At 48.8% G+C, this 12,923-nt stretch overlaps 1 protein-coding gene across 1 annotated transcript in view; it reads left to right on the plus strand.

Annotated features, from left to right (window-relative positions):
* The window catches only part of BAIAP2L1 (BAR/IMD domain containing adaptor protein 2 like 1), a 62,634-nt gene that overhangs the window by 9,984 nt on the left and 39,727 nt on the right, over positions 1 to 12,923 (plus strand). Inside the window, exons 2-3 of the mRNA XM_077316146.1 lie at positions 3,574 to 3,649; positions 11,757 to 11,843. Of these exons, the coding sequence (XP_077172261.1) occupies positions 3,574 to 3,649; positions 11,757 to 11,843 (163 nt within the window). The remainder of the gene's footprint in view (positions 1 to 3,573; positions 3,650 to 11,756; positions 11,844 to 12,923) is intronic.

Here is a 12,923-nt window from a genome sequence, read left to right on the forward strand (position 1 = left end):
TCATCCCCCAAAAATTCGGTTCAGCCTTCCTGCCCTTATAAGGGCCGTGGAGTTGGTTAGCAAGGGGCTCTTGAAACGCTGCAATTGTTTTAAGCCGTTCTGGCAAAAGAGATCGACAAGGACATACAAAGAGCCTTGCTGACATCAGGCCAGTGGTCCATTGTACCCATCTGCCTCTCAGCACCCAGGTTGACTGCCTCTGTATATGGAGGTTCTCTTGAGTCACCTAGTAGCCCCAGGTAGACCTCTCCTCCTTCAAGTGATCTGTGCAGTTCCTTTTTAAAGCCAACTAAACAGAGGGAAGAGGGACAGAAATGCATGATGGGAAACTGGATCTTTGTAACGTTCAAAATTGCAGGCGAGGGCATGGCTCAGGGCTTTGCATGCAGGAGGTCCTGGGTTCAATCCCCGGCATCTCCAGATAAAGGAATAAAGTAGCAGGTAGATTTGAAAAACCTCCAGCTGAGACTATGTAGAGCCACTTTGAGTGAGCCCTTAATGAGTGGATGGGCTCAGGGGTAGTCAACCTGTGGTCCTCCAGATGCCCATGGACTACAATTCCCATGAGCCCCTGGCAGGGGCTCATGGGAATTGTAGTCCATGGACATCTGGAGGACCACAGGTTGACTACCCCTGGATATGACAAGGAACTGAGAACTGAATGCTAGGGAGATATTCGTTTTAACCCTCCAGGAAATCTTTAAAGAGACCGTACCTGGGAGCTTAGTTCCTCTGGTGGCCTCAGACCTGGAAGACTCCAGCACCTTCAAAAGGGCTACCCATTGCTTCGTGGGCAGGTCCCGCCTCACCTTAATGAGAGTCCAAGTGGATGGGGCGCCTCGCCAGCACTGGGTGGGCCAAGCCTATGCCCTGCTGCCTCTGAGGCACGCAGGAAATCACGAACACCCACGAAGCTGCGTTGAGTCAGGCCACCATCCCATCAAAGCCAGTTTTGCCTGCTCAGACTGGCAGCATCTCAGGCCAGAAGGTCTTTCTGTAACCTCCCGCCTGGCCCTTTCAACTGGAGATGCCGGGGACTGAACCGGGGACCTTCCGCATGTCAAGCAGAGGCTCTTCCACTAAGCCGCAGCCCCTCTCCTCATCTCTCCAGGGTCTCAGGAGGAGGTCATCCCCATCACTTGCTTCTAATGCGGTGAGGTGGATTTGATTCCCTGCTCCTCCACATGTCTTTGGCTAGTCACAGTCCTGTTAGAAACTGTTCTCACCGAGCAGTTTCTCCCAGAGCTCTCTCGGTGTCACCCACCTCGCAGGGCGTCTGTTGTGGGGAGAGGAAGGGAAAGCTATTCTAAGCCGCTCTGAGACTCCTTTGGGCAGTGAAAAGCAGGGGATAAAAACCAATTCTTCTTCTACTGCTACTGGGAAACAGTGTCTCCCCACCCTCTCCACATGTCCCTATGGCGCTTCTGTGCCCCATCTGTGGCTTCCCCATTATTTCCCCTGCTGCCATTGCCTGTGATGGCTACTCCCAAAGTATTCCTCCCTTCTCAGGATGCCAATTGCAAACCTCACATCTTACTCATGAGTAAACATTCCCAGGGCAGAGGCTTTTCCTGGGTGCCAGAGTGCCTCCCACATCTCCCCCTCCCCCCTCCAGAAGGCAGCTCACTCACCCCTCACCCCATGTCCTCTGAGTCAAATGAGGCCAGGAGACCAGGAGAACTTATTGGCAGCAGGACATGATCTGAGATTACCTCTTCTTCCACCCAGCAAGCTTCTTAGACTGGCAGGAAGATGGAGGCAGAGAGCTGGCCTTTTATTGGCCCTTCCTGGCCAAGGGTTCCCATCTGATTGGGCCAGGGTGGGCCATTCCTGGCTGAGGCTCATCACCCACTGGGGGAATATTTACAGGGGAGGCCAATCAGGTGGGGAGTGAGTTGCCTACATGCAATTTGAGCTGATTGGCCCTCATTGGCAGAGTGCAATTTGAACTGATTGACCCTCATTGGCAGAGTGCTCTCTTCCTATTAGCAGCACTAATCAGGTAAGGAGGGAGTTGTCTGCATGCAATTTGAACTGATTAGCCCTCGTTGGCAGAGTGCTCTCTCTCTCTCTCAGCAACACACCCCCAGGGAGTGGCAATCAGGTAAGGAATGATTTGTCTGCACGCAATTTGACCTGATCGGCCCTCATTAGCAGAGTGCAATTTGAACTGATTGGCCCTCATTGGCAGAGTGCTAGCTCTCTCTCTCTCTCTCTCTGTGGGCAGCACGCCAATACATGGGCATTATAAAAACCTGAAACAATAAATAAATAAAGAAGAGGAAAGAGAGGGGTCTGCTACCCCCATCCCAAATCTCCCAAGATCTGTATGGACACAAGCTGTGAGCAATGAGGGCGGCACTCAGCGGGGTGCAGACTGGCTGGATACAAGCCCAGGTACGTTGTCCATATCTCCTTGGGAGAAGGACCGTGTGAAAGTGCAACGCTAAAATACATAGAGATGGCAAAAGGGAGCTGTGCCATGAAACAGGTTTCTTCAAGGGCTGATTTTGAGGGGTATTGAATGACTGGAGCTGCCTTGCTTTGTTTTGGCAGCCTTAAGATTGTCAGTTCTGGGCAGAAAAGGAGGAGGAACGTCCGCTGCCTGACAGCCTTGTTGCAAAGACCAATTTTTATCTTGTATCAGATTCCTAGAGCTGCGCCCCGCTGGAAACAAAAGCCGGAGAGCCGGTTTACGATCGACTCTTGTAAAGGTTTTTTTCAGCTCATTGTTATGCTAATGATATCCGAAGCAGTTCAGTTAAATATTACTTGGGCCGCTTTCTGACTCCGTTGCCGTTTACTGAGAGAGTTGGATTTTATACCCCGCTTTGCCCTGCCTGGAGGAGTCTCAGAGTGACTCACAATCGCCTTCCCTTCCTCTCCCCACAACAGACACCCTGCGAGGGAGATGGGGCTGAGAGAGCCTCGGTCATGGGTGCTCTGTGAAAACAGCACTCTCAGGACTGGGACTAGCCCAAGGTCAACCAGCTGGCTACATGGGGAGGAGTGGGGGGGAGGTTTTGCTGATTTTATGAACTTAGGCAGATTGTGAGTGGGTGGGCAGGCAGTTGTGAGTTCCTGCGTTGTGCGAGAGGTGGGGGGTTGGACTAGATGACCCTGGGGGTCCCTTCCAACTCTATGAATTGAACCCGGCATGCCAGATGAGAAGCTGCCACTCTTAAACACAACACCATGCCGGCTTGGCTTGTTTGTGCATTCGGCCCTGCTTTCCCCAAGACAACGGTGAGATATTTAAAAAATCTGTTGTTGTCCTACCTTGTGGGTTTGTTTGTTTGTTTGTTTGTTTTCAGTTCAATATCTCAGTCCTTGAGTCTGTTTAATACAGAAGCAGTTTAGGAGAAGATGCTAAAAGAGAACTCTGTCAGAATTCAAAGGTGACCACAGGCTTAAAAAGCTCGAGGACGCCCCTCTTAGGTGTCAAATAAAAGTAGTAGCATTGGTCTTCAGTCTGTCATTAAGGGCAGCTGGCTTGATTGGCCGTCATTGTTGCCATCCTCCAGAAGTTGACTCTACCTAACCTGGTTGCTGCTTTGTTTTGTCCCCCCTCAGAATGTGATGGAGCAATTCAACCCGGGACTGCGGAACTTAATCAACCTGGGGAAGAACTATGAGAAAACGGTTAACGGTAAGCCTGACCTTCTTGCTATGTTAACGTCCTGCTTGAATACGTAGTATTTAAGGATGGAAGAGAAGCCGTGCTGGATGAGGCCAATGGCCCATCCAGTCCACCAGTCTGTGTCATGTGGTGGCCAAACCCCGGGTGACATTGAGAGGTCCACCAACAGGGCCAGAAGCCCCCCCTAAGGACCAAGAAGATAGAGCATCCCTGCCCCAGACAATGGGGACATAAGAGAAGCCATGTTGGATGAGGCCAATGGCCCATCCAATTCAACACTCTCTTATCACACAGTGGCCAAAGCCCAGGAGCCATCAGGAGGTCCACCAGCAAGGCCAGAACCCCAGAAGCCCTCCCACTTTTGGCCCCCCAAGCACCAAGAAGATAGAGCACCGTTGCCCCAGGGAGAGCGTTCCAGCTACACCTCGTGGCTAAGAGCCACCAATGGACCTCTGCTCCAGATGTGCCCTCTATGCTTGTAGCCACTTAGCTTCCAAGATCTGCAGTCCAGGACAGACCCCCAAACAATTATCTTACGGTAAACTCAGGCACGGTCCTCTTCTTTCTGGACCAGCTCTTACACTGATAAGCGAGAGGTTGTGGGTCTGTTGTTGTTGTTATTGTTGTTGTTATTGTTGTTGTTGTTGTTTCCAAGCCTGCTCAGTTTTGTTTGCGGAGGCCGACAGACTCACTTGCCTGTCGAGATGGGGATTTTGCACCAGCTGTTGGGCGTTTCATCCAAATTCAGTCCAGCGGGCTTCTTATTACAGGTCTCTTTTCGTTTTTAAGGCCCGCGTCATGCTTTGGAATGGAGAGGAGGACAACAAATACCCACAATAAACTGATTAGGATGCCCTTGAGTTCCTTTAGGAGTGTAGGGCCAAAGGATTTCAGCTTCTGTTGTTTATCGTTGACCGTGGGAGGCTTTGTGCAGGTTTCGCACAAAGCCCTTTGGAAGTCCAGCTCAATGTGTCATGAATCTCTGTCCTTTTAAAGTACTCTAAAGCGTACAAAGCACTTAACAGTATCTGTCTATCTGGGTAGAGCGGTTTCTCAGTGGAACAGGCTTCCTCGGGAGGTGGTGGGTTCTCCATCGTTGGAGGTTTTTAAGCAGAGGCTGGAGAGCCATCTGACGGAGAGGCTGATTCTGTGAAGGCTCAAGGCAGGTGAAGGCAGGTGACAGTGGATGAGCAATTGGGATGTGAGTGTCCTGCATAGGTCAGGGGGTTGGACTAGATGACCCAGGAGATCCCTTCCAGCTGTATAATTCTATGGGTAAGGAACTTAAAGAGGGTTGTGTCTGTATGGGGGCAGGGGGAAGATGAGATAAAACGAGACAGGTAAATTTGGAATTCAGTGCTGTCACTTTTCTTTTTCTCCCAAATGGGCAGCCTTTTCACCTTTTCACCCCAAGCGTTTGCTCTGTCATGCCTGACCCGAAGAGCCTCGATGGCAACCTCATGGTTACGCAAGATGACAAATAGTGAGTCAGAATTGTCTCCAGGCGTGGAACCCTCTAGAAAGGCCATCTCCTGGGCCTTCGGTCCTGGGATGACTCATTTAGGTATGTGTGGGCCTGATACATAGGAGCATAGAGAGGAAAGGCACCTGAAGGAAGTCAAAATGCAGGAAATTCATAACTATTCCCCCACCCTTGCTTGTAAGCAAGAAAACACCAGGATCCCTGGAGGAAAAATCCTTCCTGACCCCAAAGAGGTGATTGGCATTACTCAGGGCATATAAGAAAGGGCCAAATGAGCCAAAAACTGGCTCTCATACCTTCCCGTCCTCCTAATGATGGTATCTAACCACCATGTTCTTGTCAGCTGGTTTCCTTTTACCTCTGACCGGTCCTAGCATAATTGCTGTCTCTGGTGAGTTGGATCGTGTGAACTGGTTGGCCGTGATGTGAGACAGGATGCTGGGCAAGATGGGCCATGGCCTGGTCCAGCAGGGCTCTTCAGAGAAAGACCTTCAGAGAAAGACCTCGGCCTCCATGCCCTGTTGTTGGCCATCCTCAAGAACTGATAGGCCACTGTGTGAAACAGGATGCTGGACTAGATGGACCATTGATCTGAACCTGTAGGGCTCTTCTGATGTTCTTATCAGGGGAAGACCTTGGCCATTCTGCCCTGCTGGTGGCCGTTCAGAGAACCTGGTTGGACACTGTGTGAGGCAAGATACTGGACTAGAAGACTCGTCTGATCCAGCAGGGCTCTTCTGAGGTTCTTATGAAGGCCTCAACGACAGGGTGGTGGACTAGATGGACCTTTACTGATCAGATCCAGTAGGGCTCTTCTTATGTTCTTATCAGAAGGCCTTGGCCTCTCTGCCCTGTTGTTGGCGCTCCAGAGGAACTGGTTGGCTGCAGTGTGAGACAGGAGGGTGGACTAGATGGACCCTCACTGGTCTGATCCAGCAGGGCTCTTCTGATGTTCTTCTCAGGGAAATTCAGCCTCTGTCCCTTGTTGTTGGCCCATAATTGCTGGACTAGATGGACCTTCACTTCTTATCCATATCTCAAGCTGTCCATGTTCCTTCCTTCAGATCTACTCACCTGCCCCATTCCATTTTCTCCAGTGAGACTAAGGCTTGCTGCCTTATTGCCTTTTGACTTTTTGCTGCCGTTTGACTTTATTTATGTATGTTTTTTTTCATGTAAAGGAGATAGCCTTGCTTGGGTTATGTGTGAGCTCAGATCACATGGCGTCGTCCCCCCCCCCCCACTCCCCAGTGCAGTCACTTACCAAAAATATGCATGTGGCTTCCCTTCTTGTGAGCCTCTGGGACATCTTTTTCCACTTACAGTGCTCTTTTGGAAATACTAAATTAAAACATGATGGGAGGACAGATGAGAGACTCGGATTTGTCTCGAGCGTCCGTTCGTATTCCACTAACTTTACTGCATTTTAAAAAAAAACCCAAATCCCAAAATGCTGTGCTCTTAAAAGAGGATAAAAGAGAACATAAGGATGTAAACAGTTCTTCGAGTTACCTTTTAAGGGTGCTCTCTGAGTGAAAAGTTCACTATAATCTGAGGTCTGCTTCCTGAATTGAAAATCAACGGCATTGAGGCTAGTCCAGCTGTTGTATAGGTCCGAATTGCAGGATTTGTGCATGTTCATTTGTCCACTGAACATGCCAGGAACGTGTTTCTTTTCTGACGAGCTCTCGTGTGTCGTGTTCTCTTTTAAACTTGAAGGATTCTGCGTTGCAATTGTTGAAAACCACAACGCATTTGTCCACTCTCTCTCTCACACACACACACAAACACACACCTGTATGTGATGAATTTCTGGTCCAGGAATAATTTGTTACACACCCCTAAGTCCACCAATGAGACCTCCAAGTGCCATCCTTTCAGTGGAGCTCCACTCCTGGTTCTGCTGGGCGTGCACTTGAGGTCAGCGCATGAGTTGTGACCTTTCCCCACATGTCTCATTGCCAGTTGTCTATATGTAGACAGCTGCCTTGCGTTTGTTCCTTCCTTCCTTCCTTCCTTCCTTCCTTCCTTCCTTCCTTCCTTCCTTCCTTCCTTCCTTCCTTCCTTCCTTCCTTCCTTCCTTCCTTCCTTTCCTTCCTTCCTTCCTTCCTTCCTTCCTTCCTTCCTTCCTTCCTTCCTTGCTTCCTTCCTTCCTTCCTTTCTTCCTTGCTTCCTTGCTTCCTTCCTTCCTTCCTTCCTTCCTTCCTTCCTTCCTTCATTCATTCATTCATTCATTCATTCATTCATTCATTCATTCATTCATTCATTCGTGTGATTTATATCCCGCCACTCCCATACAATGGCTCATGGCGGGACACACCGTACCTACAGCGTTGAGGGGCTTGGGGACTGAGCCTGTGAGGAAAGCTGGAGAATTGGGAATGTTCAGCCTGGAGAAGAGGAGGTTGGGAAGTATTGAAGATTTAGGATGTTTTACAGGCTGGGTTTGTTTTCCGTTGTGCTGTGGGGCACACGGAATGTTTCCTCGCCTGGTTTCCCTGTAGAAAAATAAAATCTGGGGTTTTTTTCCCCTGCCGAAGAAAACATAAAATTGCCACAATGATTGCTGACGCCACACTAGAAAATTGCTTTGCCCAAACCTGAAGCGGAATAGGAGGGTCTGCACCTGCCGTGGATTATCCACCGGCTGCTTATTAGCGGCTTGGGAAAGTACGAAGCGATGACATTCTCCCAGAAACTGGATTTGTATGAAAAGAGAAAGGAGAAAGGGATCCCTATGGTCCTTGTTGGCTTGACAGGCAGCCATCTTGACAGGCTTTCCCTTGGGGGGAGGGCTGGTGGCTCACTGAAGAGCCCCCACAGAAGGTCCCTGGTTCAATTCCCAGCACCTCCTAGTAAAAAGGTCTCAAGCGCTGGGAAACCTGAACCTACGACTTGAAGAGCCGCTGGAAGTTGGACAGAGACCACTGGGCTGGATTGGTATAATTGGTATAATTTCTATAATTGAGAAGCTCCGTAAACATTCTTCGGGCTTTGAGAAACCTCACAAGTGGTGCGATCGTGAAGAATTCGGTTGGGAAGCAGAGCTGTGGACACGCCCACCTGGGGCCCTTCCCCTCGCCACCCCCTCCAGGCCCACTGTCGGCCATTTTGGGAGAGGGGTGGGTCAACATGACCACGCCTGATAAATATGTAAAATATATACAAAATTGATTAACTCCCACCCATTGGAGAAACCCTTCAAGGAGCCCCAGGGCTGCACGAAACCCTGCTTGAGAACCCTGCATTTGATGGTGTTCAGCTCCCCTGCCCGCCACTACCGGATCCCGGATCCTGGGTCGGGATATCCAGCGACTTTCCCCCCCATCCCGGCCTCAAGGAGGGATCCTCTCTTCACCTTCCCTGCAGCTCCGCTTCCCCCCAGCCCCGATCTGCATGGCTAGTTCGTCTTTCCAGTCCCCCACCTGACAGTTTAAGGGAGATTACGAGGTTGGCCGTGCAAAGCAGCCTTTGTGAATTAATCATGGTGCTTTAAATTAAACATACCTGTTTACATGTGAACAAGGCCATAAAAACATCTGTTACCTGAAATATTTATAAACTGCCTTTTCCCACAACGGCGTCATAATTTTTTAGATTGTGCTGCTAGCAATCCACATATGTAGTCTTAGAAGAGGTATTCCTTCCCAGGTATGAAAAGTAGAAGGACGTTTTGGCTCAGAAGGTGCCTGCCTTCCATAACACTGAGGTTACTTAAACTAAAATGAATCCATAAATTGTTCCCAAAATCATCAGGAGGATCTTTCGAATATATCAAAATCTGCTAAATCCATCAAATGTTATTTGAAAAACAGGCCTATTCCAAGTGCTCGGAAGATCTAGGGAAAACAGATTTGCGTGGTATAATTTTATTTACTTGTATCTATTTGATTTCTACACTACCCTCTAAGCAAGCTGGCTCAGGACGGTGTACAGTCACAAAACACAGATAAAATGAGATCAAAAATGTTTAAAAAAATCAATTTAAACTAATACAACAGGTCGATTGAGGTCAAGCAACAACTGACCTTCTGAGATGCTTCCTATATCCTCCCTGAGGCCAGGGTACATTATTTTGACACATACCACCTGGGTTCAAGGTGCATTGCATGTTTCACCAGAACGTTCCACTGATGAAGATTTGCAGAGCAGCTACCTGGGTGACACAAGATACGTTTATTAAACACTATGTGTTAGCCTTAATTTCAGGAGGAAAGGCTGAATTTGGGAAAGTGATGCTGCAGAGTTTGTTCCAATGAGAGACTTCACCCACCTCCTAGGGTATGCAGCTCACAAATGTTACAGTGTGGGGCGGCACAGCAAGATGGAAGGTGGCATTAGGGTAGCACTTACCAGTAACTGTTATTCATTGACATCTTCTATGCAGACACACATTCCCTCCCTCCAACCGTGCCTTGAGCTCTCATAGACTGAACTGTTTTCCAAGGTGACTTCAGTCACAGGATCCATCTGTTTCAGATCTGTGACAAATCACAACAGCTTGGTTGGAACTGACCTTAGGATGGTAATAAATAGCTTGTGATAGTTGCAGTGGGTCACCACTTTGGCCCAAAAGAGAAGAGCTAGGTTTGGATCCAGGAATGCCATGTTGTCTCAGAATTACAAAGGAACCTGCAGGCTCAGAAAGGTGGAGGACCCCCGGAATAGGGTGACAATCAGGTGGAATGGTTTCAGAGGGTGGTCTGCAGTAGAAGAAGTGGGTTGGAGTCCCGAGATTTATGGACTATAAACCTTTCAAGATTTAAAAGCTTCCTTTGTCAGATAGACAGTTGCCGGGTCTCACCGGGCAACCAGCAGGGAAGAGGAGGGACTATCCGGGAGTAGCAGGGAGGCCCATCCAAGATACAGTGGCATGCCTGTGTCACTGCCCACATGACCCGGAAGTGATGTCATCATATCCAGGCAATGCACCCTTATATGAAGGGAGGAAGCTCAGTGGTAAATTTGCCTTCTACCATGGAGTTTTTGCCCAGATACCACTTCTGACTCACCTAAGCAGTGACAAGGACATGGAGCTATACATCAGGTGGATCTCACTTTTTTGGAGGGTAAACAGCCCCCCTATGATATCAGTGGCCAGGCAATGAGACCTGGCAGCGAGGGGAGGGGCGACCTGCTTCCACTGGGAGGGGGGGGGTCTGGTAACCCTAGTCAGCTACAAGTATGGATGGCAATCCCTTGTAGTGGCGGTATGATTTGCACTTGCTATTTACGGTCTCCGTCCGCTGACTGTTTCCCCCGACCCATGTATCACAACGCACATGGGCATTCAAATCATAAATGCAAAGCAATGTGGAAATAATTTGCAGGGAACAACCAAACTCTGTAAATGCCTCTCATTTGTTGATGCTTCTTTGAAACGGCTGAACTGATAGGAGCTGAAGTTTATTGATACAGTATTATTCGGGGCAGGGAGATTTGCTTTTTCTTCGCCACATCCAGCTTTCTCTGAAAACGAGCTGCTGTTTTTTTTTCTGACCTCTCAGTCTGAAGGGGAATTCTTACACGTCCTTTAAAAAAATGAAATTAAGTACCTGTCATTGAGCAAGGACCATTATATAAAGCATTCTTCTGGTTTGCTGTGCTTTGCTGAACTTGGCGATTATAGAAGTGCTTTTTGAACTATTAGCTAATGGCATTTATTCTGTATTATTAACGGCCTTCTGCTGACTTGGAATCGCTCCAGGGTCCTAGTGCTTGCAGTCTAAGGCAGAATACGGCCCCCCCTGTAGCCTCACAAGCAGTAGCACCTTGTGTGTTTTTCTTAGAAGAGTTGGCTTTTATATCCCGCTTTTCACTGCCCGAAGGAGTCTCAAAACGGCTTACAATGGTCTTCCCTTCCTCTCCCCACGACAGACACCCTGTGAGGGAGGTGGGGCTGAGAGAGTTTTGGCCATTTTACCCTGTTGCTGGCTATTATTATTACTAATATTATTATTATTCGACATATCCCACCACCCACTGCAAGCTGTCCCATGGCGGTTTACATAAGGTACAGTCCCCATTAAAACCCATTAAAACCATAGAATCACAGAATCCATAGAGTTGGAAGGGGCCATAGAGGCCATCTAGTCCAACCCCCTGCTCAACGCAGGATCAGCCCTAAGCATCCTAAAGCATCCATACAGTTGCTTTACATACATGATCCATACCATCATCCATACAGTTCACAATTCACGGCGGTAACCGACACCCTCTCTCCCAACCAGTACGGCTAATAGGGAGATATTTAATGCAACTGCCACCAGCCGATGGTCTAAGAACATGGTGGCAGTGTCTCCCTAGGGGGGCATCCCATCTTCCACACCTCGGCCTCAGCCATATACCTGGCGGAAGAGCTCCAACTTACAGGCCCTGCAGAATGCTGAAAGCTTCCGCGGGGCGTTCAGCTCTTCCGGGAGTACCTGGTTGGCTACTGTGCAAGACAGGATGCTGGATTAGATGGGCCGCCGATCTGATCCAGCTGGGCTCCTCCGATGTACTTACTGTAGTCCGTATGCATCGCAGCTCATCAGCTGCCCTCCTGGGATGTAGGAAATAGATTTTCCACCTGCTTTTTGTTTGTCTAGGTTCAATTATTTCACCCTGTTCTTTCCAACTCTCTTTCTCTAGCCATGATTCTCGCTGGAAGAGCTTACTACGATGGCGTGGCAAAAATTGGGGATATAGCAGTCGCATCGCCGGTGTCTAAAGAACTGGGTAAGTGTGCCTGACTATTCACTTAAATTGTGGGATTCTTCTTGGCCTGGTGCGGCACACAGCTAACTTGGAGCTTCTTCGGTTTATCACTAACTTCACTCGTGCTAATTTATGAGGCGATCACCTGGGCGAAGACTAGGTGGTCTACAAGCACCTTTCGATAATACTGTTATGTATGGTTGATGCCAGGCATATGGTTGAGGCCAGGGTGTTGTATCCCAGTGTTACCATCTGAGGATTTCTTAATTTAGGCTAACTAGGATCCTTGCTCCCAATGAGATAGTGAGAGAGAGTTATCGACCCACATGCTGAACGGAGGGGTAGGATTGGTAGCTTACTGGTTCGCCATCTTGTTTATGTTGTGATATTTTGTATTAAGGAGTGTTTTAGGGACTTTTATTGTGTATTTATTGATTTCTGTGCACCGCCGTGAGACATTTGTGAGCAGCGGTATACAAATATATAAATAAATAGATTTATAGACCACCACTCCCAGGCCAAGCCAGATCGAGGCGGTTTACACTAAAATCCCAATAAAACATTGATAAGAATAATCCCCAGGTGGCAAAATAACAGTCTCAGAACCACTGGGAGGCAAGGATTTGCACTTAGGAGAGGGACTGGGGTCCCCAGGGCAACTGCATCACCTCTGGTGCAACCCAGAAATAACTTCATCATGAGGGGGTGACACTCTAGCAGTCACTCAGCACTCTGTGGTTTAACCATAGAGTTTGGGGCGAATGTTAGAACATTACGCAATGTGACGGCGTCCTTTCCAAGTCACGCTAGAAGCAACAGAAACAGTGAAGCTGCCTTATCCTGCGTTGAGCAGGGGGTTGGACTAGATGGCCTGTATGGCCCCTTCCAACTCTATGATTCTATGATTCTTATAGCCGGGGTAGTGTGGTGGTTGAACAGCGGCAGACTCTAATCTGGAGAGCTGGGCTTGATTCCCCGCCTCTCCACACGCAGCCAGTCCCAGTTCTCTTAGAGCTGTTCTCACAGAGCAGAGATCTCTCATCCCCGCCTACGTCACAGGGTGTCTATTGTGGGGGGAGGGGGGAAGTGGTGTTTTTCGAA

The sequence above is a fragment of the Paroedura picta genome, chromosome 17 (assembly GCF_049243985.1).
Source record: "Paroedura picta isolate Pp20150507F chromosome 17, Ppicta_v3.0, whole genome shotgun sequence".
In the NCBI taxonomy this organism is placed as follows: Eukaryota; Metazoa; Chordata; class Lepidosauria; order Squamata; family Gekkonidae; genus Paroedura; species Paroedura picta.